The sequence below is a fragment of the Meles meles genome, chromosome 10 (genome assembly GCF_922984935.1).
Source record: "Meles meles chromosome 10, mMelMel3.1 paternal haplotype, whole genome shotgun sequence".
Classification (NCBI taxonomy): domain Eukaryota; kingdom Metazoa; phylum Chordata; class Mammalia; order Carnivora; family Mustelidae; genus Meles; species Meles meles.
The window spans coordinates 36280315-36297136 of NC_060075.1; the positions used below are offsets into that span (position 1 = coordinate 36280315).

Here is a 16822-nt window from a genome sequence, read left to right on the forward strand (position 1 = left end):
ATCAGCTCAAACAGATGCAACTTTAAAAACTGAGAGTTAACTATGAAACATACTTGTGAAAGTAACATGGATGCTATCATATTAAAGGCCTTTGGAGGCAAGCTAGCATAGTTTACACGCCATTGGACCTATTAATAGAGATGACTCCTTTCTGCAATGTCAACTGTAACATAATACTTATTTTAAGCCTCAGTATCTCAAATATCAGCCTCTACTAGTTGTACAGTCTTCCCTTTTTTGATATCAGAGAGCCCAATGGAGCCTTCTGAAGAACCTAGACAGATTAGCAAAGATAACTTTTTAGAAGTTCCTAATTTATCTGATTCTCTTTCTGAAGATGAGGAAGTTAAAACTACTTTCAAACCCGGCTTCTCCCCTCAACCTAGTAGACGAGGTTCTGATTCTTCTGAAGATATATACTTGGACACTCCATCTTCAGGTGCAAGAAGAGTTTCATTCGCCGACACTTTTGGATTTAATCTTGTGTCTGTCAAAGAATTTGATTGCTGGGATTTACCGAGTGTTTCAACTGGTTTTGACTTAAGGAAGGACATTTTTCACACAGAAGAATATGTTTTGTCTCCACTATTTAATTTGCCTTCTTCAAAAGATGATCTTATGCAGCAACTTCAAGTACAGAAAGCAATACTGGAGTCAACTGAGTATCCTCCTGGGTCTACAAGTATGAAGGGCATTATTCGAGTTTTGAATATTTCTTTTGAGAAGTTAGTATATGTGAGAATGTCCTTGGATGACTGGCAGACACATTATGACATTTTAGCAGAATATGTCCCAAATTCATGTGATGGTGAAACTGACCAGTTCTCCTTTAAGATTTTATTGGTTCCCCCTTATCAAAAAGATGGCAGTAAAGTTGAGTTTTGTATACGTTATGAAACTTCTGTTGGTACATTTTGGTCAAATAATAATGGCACAAATTATATACTGATTTGTCAAAAGAAAGAACAAGAACCGGAACCTGTAAAGCCACGGGAAGAAGTTCCTAACAGACAAATAAAAGGCTGTTTAAAGGTAAAATCAAGGTGAGAATCTATCTTAACATTCTTTACTCTTCATAATCTTAAAGTCTTTTTATGTCATTCTTATTTCATGTGTTGTAAGAAATAGCCATTCTGTTTAAAAATACACTGCTCATTATACACGAAACAATGGTGCTAGGCTTTAACAAGGTCAGTGCTATTCAAATAATAGCACCATGTTAGCTCTCCTCCAATGCAAGGAAAAGTATGGGTATAATATAGTAGATGGGGGAGGAGGGGAGCACAATGTACAGATGGCTTGCCTAATGACTTACGAATTGTTAAGTTCAAATCATGGAATCTAGATTCTTAACATGTATAACTTCACTTTGACATTTATAGTATATTTATTTTCAGTGGGTTTTAAAGGTCTGTGGTGTATTTCAAAATATTTCTGATTAGCATAAAACTGTGTTTCAAAATGCTCTTCATGTTCAGAAATTCATAAGCTTCCCCCCAAACTTCTTAACGATCAAGTCATATAGGTCTGTTTGGAGTACATGTTAAGGTAAATCATAAGATGTATGACTTTAATGAGAAACCAAGAGAAAGACAAAAGTATATGAATGTATAAATAATATATATATAAATGTATAAATTACACATAAAATTTTATAATTACAACCAAATATAACATTATAGGACACAAAGTAGTATAAGTTAGTAAAAGCAAATGGAGCAGAATTTAAAAAAATGACCCAAATAGAAGTAAGTATATTCAGCTTTATAGATTAGAGATTTGGGATATGATTCTTCATTAGTAACCCTGCTCTCCTGTTAATATAAAAAAAAATAAAGAAAACTGCATTCAGCCCTTTCTATTGTGGAGTTGGCTAATTTCCATGACACTGAGTTAGCAGATAAAACATCCAGGAGGAGATAGATCCCTTCTGCTCCTCAAAATGTCTCAGTGGGAAGTCCACATTGCTCCACAAGTCACAGGCAAAGGTTGGATTGTCCTGTGGGTGGTCCATCCTGTTCCTAGACCTAAAGATTCTAGCAACTGTACCAGAAATACTGTAATATGATGAAGGGAGAACTGTATTACGAATCAAGACTCTGAGATTCTAAGAAGAATTTAATCAAAACATAAGGAATGACATTGAAAAAATTTTAGCTTCTTTATGCTTTAGTGCCTTGATTCATTATAGGACAGTAAATAGTAACTACTAAGTGTGTTAGTCTAATGCATTAATGAACTAAATATAACATAGGTGGAAGCAATTCAATCATATAAAATATTTCTATTTTCATTACCCTTTAAAGTCTTTTGAAAGATTGGGTTACTTAACTTTGTGAATTTTGCCAACTTGGAGTCCAAATAAAACTTTCTCAGATCTTAATTGATGCTATTAAGAGAATAATATAACCATAATCTCTACATGTGCTAAAATAATAACTTAGATGTTTATGAAATTACTCAGCAACATGTTAGCTATATAGGCAAAATAAACTCAACATTATTTAATTTATATACACATACACATTAAATATTTTACAAAAGAGATGATCATCAGTGAATATCTATTAAACATGTTGCAACTTATTCTCTCTGCTAGAGAAAAGCAAAATTTAGAAAAGTCATAGCCTTATTGTCAAAGAGCTAATAGAAGGAGTGTTTAACTCAGAGGACTGTTCTGAAGTTAAAGATGCAGCTTTAAAATACAAGCAATACATACTGAACTATGGTAAAAACAGGATTCCTTTGATAGGCCAAAGTTGACTTGATACCAAGAACAAAAATGGGCACTAATAGGCCTCATCTTCTACCCAACTCATATTATCGGAACTTCTTCTATTGTAAGATATGTATAACTATATATATCCATACAGACATTTGTATTCAGAACAGTAATCACTGGATTCATAGCGGACACTATTCAAGTTTTAATATTGCTTTGGGGAAAAACCTGAGAAGAACTAAACCACAAAATGGTCTGAAGGCCTGTAAAGTTTCCTAATGAGTTATAAAAATGGAAAAAATCTCTCTCCTTCAAAACCACAAATACATTTTCTGCACTTCTATAACTTAAAAATGACCAACATAATTCAAACCACATTTTGAAAAAAGCATTTGCCTCTGGAGGAGGCCTTTTGTGCTGAGTCTCAGTCCAACATGAATTTTTACATCTGATTTATATACCACTCAAAATGGAGTGTATAAAGGAAATCCTGACAGATCCTTAGAACAGCATGTGCCATAATAGAATATTTATACAGCTTTTCCATGATATAATTTATATGCAACGGGGTTCCAAATATTCCTAAAACTCACACAAGAGAGCATTATCAAATTTCTAAATGAATATTACAGTTGGATTTCATTGTGAAGAATTTAGTTTGGGAAAAATAGCACACCTTATTAGTGTTATTTTACAAAATGTATACTTGGCTAAAATAAAAGTGAACTAATACTTATTTGATCAAAAAATTGTAGCTTCTAAAATATTCTCCTCCCTCCAAAGAGTTATATAATTTAAATGGGTCTTTTTTGAGTGTTTCCACACTTCCTCCATAGCTTAATTTGGAGGTCACTTCTTCCAACAGATAAATACAGAATAGAAATTTATATGGATTTTTGCTTCATACATGCAAGTAATTAACAATAATGTGTTATATAACTCAGAGTTAAAGTGAAAATAAGCTGTCCTAATGTAGACAGTAACATCTAACTTGAATTCCTCTTAATACCAAAGTTAATTTGCTATCGGGGTCCTAGAGATTTTATCTTCTGAAAGTGTCAATAATCCCTTCTAATAAGTACAGAACAAACTATGGGAACACATTTAGTGAGGTAAGATTTCTGTTATGTCAATCAACCTAGGCACTACACTTATTCTACAGAGATATTTTTCAAGTCAGAGTTTGTAAATCTCTACATTGATGAGGTTGTCTATTTTCTTTTATGCTTGTTAATCCATCCACTTTGGCAGAAATAAATATCTAGACTAGGGTGAGGAATACAGAGTTTGTTACTTGTAGGCATGTGACTGAGAGTGACCCAGAGGTATTTAATTGCACCGAAAGGCACGCATCAGGAGATACTTGATAAGTGTCACCACCGACAGGGCACAGGTGTATGTGCTAGCAAACAAAGCAGATTTCTGATCCTCATCCCATGGGCTTTATTTCAAAACAAATGACCAAAAGAAATAAATGACATTAATATGAATTACCTTAAATGTACATGAATAAATAAGCTAAAAATAGCATTCAGAAGCAGTTAAAATTATGGGCTTCAAAGTTAAACATATCTGGCTTTGGGTCCAAGTTCCACCATGCTAACTGTATGAATTTGCGCAAGTTAAGCTTGGTTTCTTCATCTGTTAGTTAGGACTAACAACTGTACTATCTTATAGGGTTGGCTGAGATTTCTATGAAATAATACATATAAACGTTTGGTACAGTATCTGGAACATAGTAAATTGTCAGTAAATGTTAACCAGTATAAAAAAGACAAGGCTAACTTTAGTTTTAGATGGATCCCAAAAACCCTAAAAAGGCTCAACCTGCCCAGAGTCTCTTTCTTCTTTCTTTCCAAGTTTCCTAAGTTTTTAGCATTGGAGAGCCACCTTTTGATCTCTTGCAGGACTTTAATCAATTAGCAAAACTAATTAAATTCTACCTTTTCTTGAGATGTATGTCACCTTATATCTGAAACACCTTAAAACTGGTTATCTTAATGACTATTAAATATTCCACACTTACTAGATTATAAAAAGGAAAGGACAAAAAAAGGCATGAAGATTGGCATTGAACAGACTTGTGTATTAATCCTAGTAAAATACATACTTATAGCTGTGTGATTTTGGACATACTACTTTACTTCTCAACACCTCAGTTTATTCATCTTTAAAATAGGGGTAATGATGCCTGATATTGTGATGACTCAATTAACATACAATTAGATATTCTTAAAGCTTTTAGTGTAGTGCTGGGCACGTACTTGAAGTAGTCATCAAAAACCACCTATAATTGCCATAATCATTATCAAACCTTATTCAGCTAACTAATTTCTGATTCTTGGACTTGCATTATTTTTCCAGATATCATAGTCCACCTTGTTCAGGTTCCAAAACTCATTCAACGAGTGTTTATTAAGGACCTTTGTGTTGTTAGGCACCAGTATCCATGAGAAACATGGCTGGAAATATGACCCTGTGAAGATGAAGAGAGGTCCCAAGGAAAAAAGTCCTCACAGGGACTGAGAGCAGAGAAAGGGACAGAGAAAGAACATCAACTCCAATACTTTGGGTACACAATGGAAGCCATGGATAAAAATTAAAATAAGAACCATTTACATTATGTTTCAGGTTTTCTGGAATATATGATCTATAACTGATCTCGTGCATGGGCTAGGGGAGTGATATTTTTTTTCCCTCACCAGCTGCTAAATGTATGTTTCCAACCATTGGGTACAGAGACTGACTTCATCTCATTTTGTATTTTATTAAGTGAAACCAATTTATTATTTTAAATAAAGAAACGGCATGATATAGGTGTTGGATGGTATTTATAACTTGGCCAGGTGAATGCAAATAAATTCCTGAAAGGCTTCAATGCCAAAGGAGAAAACTGATCAGTCTTCAATTTTTGTACCTGAGAAATAGAACCAGGCATATTCAGGGAGGGAGAAAAATACATTCTAAAGCATGATTTTAAGATTACAGAGAGTTTACCTTTCAGGGTGGTATAAAAATTGCTAAAATGAGGCCAAGAAAAGCATTGGAAAATGAAGCATAAGATATGGTAATGTTGCATGTTCCAGTCAGAGCCATTGGATTGTGAGACTTCCTTAATTTACACTTACAGTATAATCTAGGATCCTGGAAATAGTCCAAAGAGGTGTAAATAGCCCCATGAGGCCTTTAGGAGTTAATGTATTCCATAACTAACTTGTTGTGAGTCTGTACTAATTGTGGAAGCCAGGTCTGCTTAAGGTGGGGACCTCTGGCAAGGCCATATGGAAACATAAAATGCAGCTGCACAGGACCTGTCAAGAGGACCGTTTGGAAGCTGCCAGCTGGTTGACAGCAAGGAGCCAAGAAGCTTAGTTTCCTTGGAGATCTACCAGGGCTTTGTGGCTTCCTGGTTTTCTATAAATCCATACCCCAGAAGCCTAGACTCCTTGGCGTAGTTTTGTAACTTTTTCTAAGAGAAGGAAAACAAGAGAGTCTCATTATTCAGGGTGTTTCTCAAGCTCTAGCTGAAGGGAATCACTATGGATCCCATAGTGATTCCCTTCATGGGATTCCCTTCCCTTTTTACATGGATCCTCTGGATCTCCAACTTTAACTTCCCACTGGAAGCCCATCTTCAAGCTGTAAAACTTATCATTATTATTTATTGTTATTTTTAGATTTTAATTTATTTGATAGTGAGAAAGAGCGCACCAGCAGGGGGAGCAGCAGAAATAGAGGGAGAAGTAGGCTCCCTGTGAGCAGGAAAGCCCAATGTGGGGCTCAAACCCAGGACCCTGGGATCATGACCTGAGCCAAAGGCAGACACTTAACAGACTGAGTCACCCAGGCACCCCAAGCCTGTAAAAATTTCTTATAGGGTCCAAGCACTCTGAGCCAGTAAGTCTCTGGGGGGGTGGGGGGAAAGAAAGAAAAAAGAAAGATTATGAATTGAGACACTTAGTTTTTCAACTTCTTCCAACTGTGTTGACTGTAACTCTTGTCCCTGTTCTAAGTTTTTACCTCCAAACCCCAAGAGGAATAATGCAGGATAAATGACCTCAGGAGCAGACATCTGAGGTGGGCCTGACCGCCTAATAAACTGGCAGGCTTAAAAGATCTTCTATGCTCTGACACTTCACTTTGAAACCATGCCTGACATTTTATATACATGTATACACACACACACACACACACACACACACACACACACACACACACACACACACACTCCCCTTCCTTAAATGCAGACACATTCAGGATGGCAGGGGCTATTTTTATCTTACATCCAATGACGTTTGGTTGCACGTCGGGGGCTTTAAGTTTGGATTGAGCCAATGGAAATGGATAATTTTAGAGGAGAGAGCACTATGGTATACAACCAGGTTTGAGTACAGAGTTTGCAGTAAATGTTCCATAGAATTATGAGGACTCTGGGGGTCTGGAGTGTGTGTGTGTGTGTGTGTGTGTGTGTGTGTGTGTGTGTGTGTGTGTGTGTGTGTGTTTAGGGGAAAAGGTGGATTCCATAAACAATGAGGCATAATGGAAATAGCACACCCTTTAAATTGGGGCAGATCTGGGCTGTCAGTCTAATTAATTACTAACTGTGCCAACTTAGATAAATTATATTTTGTGTCCTCTTTACAAAGGCCAAAATAGGGTTAATAATTTCTACTTGGCAGAAGTGCTATGAGAACTACATTAGCTAATATATAAGCATCTGTCCCAGATGCTGATACTTCATAGATATTCATAATGGCATTGGTGATAAATATTGCTTTTAAAAATCTTCTATATGACTAGTCCTACACTCAAAATTAGTGGAGGAATGCTTTATTTCCACAGTATCATTTCTGTTGCCAGGACCCAGGCTAAAAAATAGTTTCAAAATTAGTGTATTGTAGAATTGACAAGCTTTGGGGCACTAACCAGAGAAACTAACTAACCAGAGAAACTTATGCCATTGCTGCTATAGGGAAAATAATTCCCAAATTCCAGCAATTTCTGGATTACAAAAAATTTTGGAATATTGCCTGCTCATAAGTTGAACACTACTTTAAAAAAAAACTATAACATGTTTCTTAAGATAGTTCTTAAAATAGTTCTTTTGGACTAAATAAATGAGATAGTTGCACACAACTTCACTGTATCATCACTTCATACCTGTAAGATGAAACTGAATTTTACATAACTCTTTTCCTCTAAGAAAATATACTATACACCAGCACATTTCAGTCGTTCCTTTGTTTTAAAGGATTCTCTGTACCTCACCACTATATAAAAAAGAAAAAGTTTCTCAGGACATATGTCTCTAATGTTTTCAGGTTTTTATTCTGCTTCTCTAATAGTTTTACTTGGATAAATGGCATGGTAGTGTTATTATCTATTATATAAGTAATAACTGGTTTTGAAGCCTTAATAATATCATCCTGCTATTTAAAGATTTTATGACAAAATAGTAATTCCTAAATTGTACTGTTTTATGGCATTTTTTGGTGACAGAGATCAGTTGTACATTAAACAAAGCTGTCGTATGTAATTTTGCTACTCCTCCCCCCTCAGGTGAGGAAAGGGGGTCTGAAAATGGTCTGTCTGTGTTGCATTTAAGTGCTATTCAAGTAACAAAGAGAAATAAATGCTACCATCATAAGACAATGATTACTCTATGTGTGGTTGTGGACTTGAATTTTACTCACCCCTTTACTTACCAAAAGATAAAATATCCCCCAAATTTGTATTTGTAAAGCATGCCAAATAGTAGATTCTTTTCTTAATTCTGTGAAACAGATTTTATAACCCATTTGACACTGATAGTATTCTGATTTGTTTTACAGATTTAAGCCACGATACAAATCAAATAGACTAACTCTGTAAGGAAAAACCCCAAGCTTACTTTCATTATTGAAAATTACTGTGGATGTCTTCACACAATTAAAAATCACAAAAAATTGTGCAGGTAAATGTTAGCTTCATAAGACATATAATGAAATCAAGCTGGGAAAAATACTCCCATCTTACTAGTACCTCCTTTTGAGAATAAATAATTTTATAACTTAAATCTTCTGGGTATTTGCCAATAGAAATATCACAGATTTTAAAAAGCACATTCATATGCAGTAAAAAAATGTAATCTTCATACATATTCTAATGGGTGTATAAGACTATTCTGTTTGGTGTAAATAAAGTTCAGTCGTTTCCAGTGTTAATACAAAAATTGATTTCTGAATCATTTTCAATAAATCATTGTACAAAGTACCATTTAATTCTGTTTTTTTCTTTTGCTTTGAGGCAGAATTATTTTATTATTATTTTTTTAATATTTTATTAATTTAACAGAGAGAAATCACAACTAGGCAGAGAGGCAGGCAGAGAGAGAGGAGGAAGCAGGCTCCCTGCAGAGCAGAGAGCCCGATGTGGGGCTCAATCCCAGGACCCTGGGATCATGACCTGAGCCGAAGGCAGAGGCTTTAACCCACTGAGCCACCCAGGCAGCCCAAGGCAGAATTATTTTAAAACCTACCCAAGCCAAATGGTTATATATTCTCTTTTGAATCATCTTCTAGGAAGATCGTGTTCTTCAGTTATGTATTCTTTCGGGAATTCTAGGTCTTTTATGTAGTCATTCATATTGTTCTATGTCTTTAATCTTGTCATTTGTTTACTCTGATTCGCAGTTGAATTAAATGTTGGAGTCCCTATCCTTACAAGGTTAAGCAGAATCATATTGTTTTTGTGACTGTTTCTATTTTTCAGGTAAACCAACCTAATAACTTTAGGTTTTTGCCCTGGGGTTCTAACTAGTAAGCTAATAAATTAGTTTGTATTATTTAATGCAAAAGTGAGAGGAAAAAACTCACCGCCAACTAGATTCTCTGAAGGAGGAATGACATGACTATTACAAAGACCGTGCACTGCGGGCACTAACATTCCAGGGGCTGCAGGGAATAGCAGACTAGCTAAAGAGCTCTCCCAATCCTGCCATCATTAGTTTTGAGTTCTAAGTACTGGAGGGATTGTTGTTATTACTGGACTTTCTATGGGGCTGAGGGAAGAGAAGTTACAAAACTCAAAATATTTGAGATTACTCAGTTTATTTCTCAATTCTACCTAAAAAGATAGCCATTAGAATTTTTAAAACCCTCTTAGACAAATAATGAATAATTTAGAATAGCTATGTACACTATATTCTAGATATCTAATTTTTATTTTTTTATTTTTGTTTTTTAGATAACTAATTTTTAATAAAATTTCACTCAAGAATGTTAACTGTATGAGACACTGAAAGAAATCTTGAATAAAGAAATCTTGAATAAAGATTTTGAATTTGATTTTGTAAAAATCAAATGTAATATAGATCAGTTGAAACTTAAAGTGGTTCTAATTATATCATTTTGTGGAAAGTTTAATATAGTAACTACAAGTGGAATTCACCTGAATATATGTTAAATTTCTTGAACCTGTGTGTGTATATACAGTTTTAACTAAAAGCTTTTTGTTCTAATCAATGAATATGTGCAGAGAACTGGGAAGCCAATCCAGTTCATAATTTATTTAGTAAACTGAACTTAGGGAGTAGTTAAGTAATAGTGCCCATTTATATTTGAGTTATTCTTTTTTTTTTGAAGATTTTATTTATTTATTTGACAGAGATCACAAGTAGGCAGAGAGAGAGGAGAAAGCAGGCTCCCCATGGAGCAGAGAGCCCTATGTGGGGCTCGATCCCAGGACCCTGGGATCATGACCTGAGCTGAAGAGAGAGGCTTTAACCCACTGAGCCACCCAGGCACCCCTATATTTGAATTATTCTTAATGCACTACCTTTTTGTGTGGAAAAACTACACACACATCTGTATATATCAGCTTTTTACTTAAACCTTATCTTGTTTGTGTGCATGTGTATGTGTGTGTAATACACATAAGAAATACATTGTTCAGATAGTTCTTATGTTTTCTAATATTTTCTCTTTCCTGTATTAATAATATCTCATTTAAAGCTAACTTTGGCATACCAAGTTTTTATGTAATACTAGTTGTAGGGACCTTTAAGACATTTGTTTACAAAATCTCATTAAACTCATGTAGTTCAACAAGGCTCCTGGTCCTATTCCTGATTTATCCATATTATGGGATTGCCTTTGTCCTTATATTTCTTTGTCATTCTTCCTTTAAATTAGAATATTTCTGGCAATATTTTTTCATGGAATAGTTACTTCAAGGGTACAAAATAAAATAGCTTTCCTTAAATGAAAGCATTGCTGTTTACCATGTTTGCATCTGATGCAATTGATCTATAGGCAAAGAAATTAACATTTAACAAAAGACTTCCTGTTTATCAGATATTCGTATGTCTGGAAGGAAGAGGACTTCCATCATATGTCCCTCTATTACCTGTTTAGTCAAAATGTTTATGAAGGTGTTATTTATAGTGGTGGCCTTTCTCTCCACTTTAAAAAACCTATGTGTGTCTCATCTTCCCAACTGGTCTCCAAGTTCCTTGAGGCCAGGAATGATGTATTTGTCTAAACATTATTCCCCACTGTAACTAACAAAAGGATTTGCATATAAAAAGCTCTCAAAATTAATATTAAAGGAAACTGGTTTTTTCGTTTATAACCCTGAGGCCTAGTAAAATCCAAAGCACCTTCTGAATAATTGAAGAATGAATTATACTTGTTACAGTTTTAATGATGAGTGCTTTTATTGTTTTCACAATCTTTAAAAATCAGATGTCTTCTGGACATCTCCATCTGGATATCCAGGTGGCAAGTTAATTCCCTTAATGTCTCACACCAAAGTTATATCTCTCCTCAAATCCTAACTCTTCTTCCTTTATTCTATATTTTGTTTAAAATCATAGTCATTCTCCCTGCAATGCAAATAAAAAACTTCAACATAATAACTGATTTCTCTTTTGCTGGTTCTTATTAATTCTATACCCACACTATGTTCTATAGCCATGAAGTAATGATTGTTCATTGGATCAAAAATAAAAGTTACTTTAAAAATTAAAATAGAATAAAATATAGAAAGCCTATATTTACATAACATAAAAACAGATAATAAGGAAATTTGTCTCTGCAATAACCATGTGTTGTCTAAATTGACTCAAAATTAAATATAGAAATGAACACATTAACCATTCTAACATCTTATAGATAATCTAAATTTAGATGGTTACTTTCAGTTATCAAGGTATCAACAAGAGATCAAATTGAGAAATAAATTAACATAGCCTACGATGGGATACTCTCATTATTGTCTTTCCTTCTATCCTAAGTCTTCTAAAGAGCTGATTCATGGAGTCACTAATATTTTGAACTTTGAAGTAATAACAAGTAATCTTAACATCTCAAATAGAATAAATATTCACTGGTTAGCCTTTGGCTTTCTACATACAACAGTCCAGACCAGTGGAACCAGAGCCAGAAAAATCTAATAGGCTAAATAATGAAAGACCAAATGCAGATATTGTGTGTCTATTGATCAGAACACAGTCATTCATCCTTCCTTCTTGCCAGGGCCAGGATCATAGCCAATATTCATAGTAGTGCTACTGCTGCTTATATGGTGTTCCCTGATTCTGACACCTGTGGATTCTGGGCTTGCCTGCTGTCTTATCTGCTTTTCTTTTTATCTGAATGTCTTTTCTTGACTGGGCCTTTTACCCCTACCAGATCCCTCCTGTATACCTAAATCTAAACTTTTTTAAGTCATACAGTACTGTCAGCTCTGTCTTGAGATTGCGTTCTTGGTCTTCCCCTCCAGGAAACAAAAAACAAAAGTATTTAAGAGGAGTAATGCAATGTGTTTAAATGTTTAATCTTAAAACTTACAAAAAGGTAGTGTGATGGATCTGCTACACTCTAATGAATACTGTTTACAATTTTTTTGGATATAATTTTAGATTTAAAGAAGAGTTGCAGGAAGAATATGAAGACTTCCCATATTCCTGTATACTTATGTTTTAAAACTATGTAACAGCAGGGGCCAGTTGCATTGATTCTTATAGGCCAGAGCTTTAACTTTTGAAAACTTTAAGCCATGGTACTTTCTAGTTTGGAGCTAACTGCTGATTTTGCAGGATATAAATTACGTTCAAAATATCTTGTGAAAATGTTAAACTGATATCATACTGTCATCAGACATTATAATGTTCTAATTTTTAAAAAAAATTTAAAACTTTGAAAATTATATTATTTTTCTTCTTATGGAAGTAAAAATTGGGAAACAAACATATTTTAGGAAATTAGCATAAATAATTTTTTTCTTATGGCAAAAATAAGATGCTCCCCTATACTGAATAGCAATTAATTCTTACACTACCATCTTCAACTAACATCTCACTGTTTTCATTAAGAGTTTTACTATAATTTTCCTAATATCCTAAAGAACTCTAGAGTGTAAAACCTAAGGTTACAACCCAAAGTAAAAATGTATTATTGAGGTAGGTAAGGCATAGCATTTGTAAATAGTGATTATTAAATTTTTTTTTTTTTTTACTTTCTAAGAAGTTTTTAAATGAAGTCTGGAAATTAAAGTTTTACCATTTAAATTTGTTATTTTCCAATTAATTTTCAATAAACAAGTGGAGATGAGTTCCTAATGAAAATGTTATTTGTGAGACTGAAGTAAATGTTTTCTGGGTAAGGTTTAGCTGCTAAGAAATTGGGGGTTATTTTTTTTTAGTACAATAGAATGTGCTTGTCTGTGATTAATTGTAACCTCTAAAGAAATTAATTTTTTGGAAATCCTTTTTAAAATTATGTTGTAATGATTATAAAGGCCAGTTGTGTGTGTGTGTGTGTGTGTGTGTGTGTGTGTGTGTGTGTGTGTGTGTTTCTCCAATTCCTAGAGAATTCCTTGACCACTTAAGGTATGAAATTCTTTTCATTCATCTAATTTTGTATCTAAGGATCTGTTACATTAGTTAGAACTTGGCTGCCCAAACTAGGAGGAATTTTCATGTTATGTATGGACTAAACCTTTTTGACAGCTATAATTCTATGATATTTACTACTTTAATGTTACCTTGTTCTTTTATTTAGAAACTTTTAATTATATAAGCTTAAGGAATACATGATTTAAATCTATCATCATTTCTTAAATGATAAAAAGTTGTCTTAAATATATAAAAAGTTATTAGCTCACCTTTATACATTGTAGTAAGCAACACCAGTCCCATCTGACATAAGAAGAAATTTAGGCAATGGGGATTTATTTGATAAAGTCCAGAAAGTACTTAAGAGGAAAAACTGGGTTTGTGATTAAAATTCTCTAATCTCCTATGGCTCTGAACCATAATGCCTCAATAAGACACTTATTCATAAAGAAATAATAGGGTTGGGGCGCCTGGGTGGCTCAGTGGGTTGGGCCGCTGCCTTCGGCTCGGGTCATGATCCCAGAGTCCTGGGATCGAGTCCCGCATCGGGCTCTCTGCTCGGCGGGGAGCCTGCTTCCCCCCCGCCCTCTGCCTGCCTCTCTATCTACTTGTGATCTCTCTCTGTCAAATAAATAAATAAAATCTTTAAAAAAAAAAAAAAGAAATAATAGGGTTCTTATTTTGTGTAGGACACTTTTAGGTAGCTTCTATCTTCAAGCATGAATTTGGTTAAGGAATATATTTATATACAGGAAAAGTTAGCTATCAGTGTAACGTGTGCCAAACAGAAGGACTCAGAGAAAATCACAGGAGATACAAAGCAACAGGCATTCAAAAAAGGATTGTTCTGCAGGCTGCCCTCATTAGGGAGAGCATCACAGAAGAACTGAACTTAGCCTTGAAATGGTAAAGCTTGGGTAGATGGAGAAGGAGCAGGGAGTATTTGCAGAGTGTTAAAAATATGTGTGGAATGGCAGCGCAAAGGACAACTTGGGGATTTTATTAGTCAATCAGATTGCCTAGACCAGACAGAATTGTGAAAATCAAACTTGAAAAACAAAGATGGAAAAGAACTGTACACTCTTGCTAGGCTGAAATTTGAACTTCAGTCTCCCTGTTCAAGGATAAAGTAGTATTTTAGTTATATTAATTTAGAAAATTTTCAGAGTAAATTAATGAAAAGTATGAACTAGATTGCTAACTATAAGAAATGGGATTGATGTAATTGTAAATGTTGAGCATAATTTCCCCAATGTTTCTCTCCTAACATGCTTTCCACTAATCATGTTTTATGAAAGATTCTTTCTTGCCTTGAAAACCTACTTATGGCACTTATGAACACCATTGTACTTCTGCTTGTGTTTTGGGAGTCTCATGGTTTAGAAACCTTTTCTAGGTTTTTAACCATTTTTAAAAAAAGATTTTATTTATTTATTTGACAGACAGAGATCACAAGTAGGCAGAGAGGCTGGCAGAGAGAGGGGGAGGCAGGCTCCCTGGGATAAGGGGCTTGATCCCAGGACCTTGAGATCATGACCTGAGTGGAAGGCAGAGGCTTTAACCCACTGAGCCACCCAGGCGCCCCATTTTTAACCATTTCTCTTTCTGTATTTGGAATGGTTAAATACAGTTCTTACTCTTTTTTATTTTTATTAAATCTTTTTTTAAAAAAGATTTTTATTTATTTATTTGACAGAGGGAGAGAGAGTGAGAGAGGGAACACAAGCAGGGGGAGTGGGAAAAGGAGAAGTAGGCTTCCTATTGAGCAGGGAGCCCAATGTGAGGCTCAGTTCCAGGACCCTGGGATCATGACCTGAGCCAAAGGCAGATGCTTAACGACTGAGGCACACAGGTGCCCCTACAGATTTTATTCTTGCCTCATTATCAATATTAGTTATTTAATTTTGCTATAAGTCACCTTTAATATAAAAAGCAGGTAGGTATGATGGCACACATTTTTAGGTATTCCTATACCTATTTCATGAGTGACTCATTTTACTGCTCTGGTCATGTTCAGGGAAAATTTCCTTTTGTAATTAGTTGATTCAAATTCTTCCTTTAAAATCTAAGGTTTCTGTTTTAATTTACTGATAAAGATTAATCCAGGCATCTCAATGTTTATCCTTGTGGATGGGTACATGAAAGTTACACTAGTATGCTTCCTTCTATAATACCAATGCCCTCAAGATTAAGAAAGTATGGGTTTTAGTTAAGTTCAAAGAAAAAAATCATCAAGATACCAGTGGCAAATTTCTTATTGTGCCCTTTAGCTTGTGCACTGACAGAGAATAAACCAAAACCCAAAACCACGCATGACTGGAGAAATGACAAAAGTGTCTTCATGCATTCAAGAAGTGTTATTGAGTTGGGGCGCCTGGGTGGCTCAGTGGGTTAGGCCGCTGCCTTCGGCTCAGGTCATGATCTCAGGGTCCTGGGATCAAGTCCCGCGTCGGGCTCTCTGCTCAGCGGGGAGCCTGCTTCCCTCTCTCTCTCTCTGCCTGCCTCTCTATCTACTTGTGATCTCTCTCTGTCAAATAAAAAAAAAAGAAGTGTTATTGAGTATATACTATGTGTCAAGGACTGTTCTAAACACTGGGGATACACTAGTGAAAAAATGACAATCTCTTTCCTTGGTTAGCTGATATTCTAATGGGAGGGAAAACTAATAACTAATTAACTTAAAGAATAAATAAGTTATGTCAGAAAATGACAAGTGCAATTGAGAGTATAAAATGCAATACCAGATAAGAAGGATGAGTAGAGATTGAACATCACTGAGAAAATGACAGTTGATCAGAGAAAGTCAGTCATGAAGACATCTGGGAGAACAGGGCTCCATGCTGAACAAAGTCACAAGGGCAACACTTGAAGCAATTTCAAGTGATGGACCTTTCCCCTCTGTTTGCATTAGATTCCCATGCTCCTTATGCCTCCTACAGACTCTTGGGCATACCAGTCATGAAAGGCAGGAAAACCATTTCTCTTTGACACCAAACCTGTTAAGGATCTCTTTCTCCTTTTTCTGGCTGCTCTCTGGCTTCCCTGAGTTTCATTTCCTATCTTTCTAGGTCCATTTTTTTCCACTGGCATACCGCCTTGCAATTTTGTTTTAGTGAAGATGGAGTTGTACTACAGTTAATCAAAGAAGGAATTCAACATTTGAGTTACTGGAGTTAAAAAGCACTAAATAGTTGTACCTATCATTATTTTTATTTTCAACTATT

General features: G+C 35.0%; 1 protein-coding gene across 1 annotated transcript in view; it reads left to right on the plus strand.

The window, feature by feature from the left end:
• Positions 1 to 255: 255 nt before the first annotated feature.
• PPP1R3A (protein phosphatase 1 regulatory subunit 3A) overlaps positions 256 to 16822 on the plus strand; it is a 42163-nt gene continuing 25596 nt past the window's right edge. The window contains exon 1 of the mRNA XM_046021607.1: positions 256 to 1043. Coding sequence (XP_045877563.1) covers positions 256 to 1043 — 788 coding nt within the window. The remainder of the gene's footprint in view (positions 1044 to 16822) is intronic.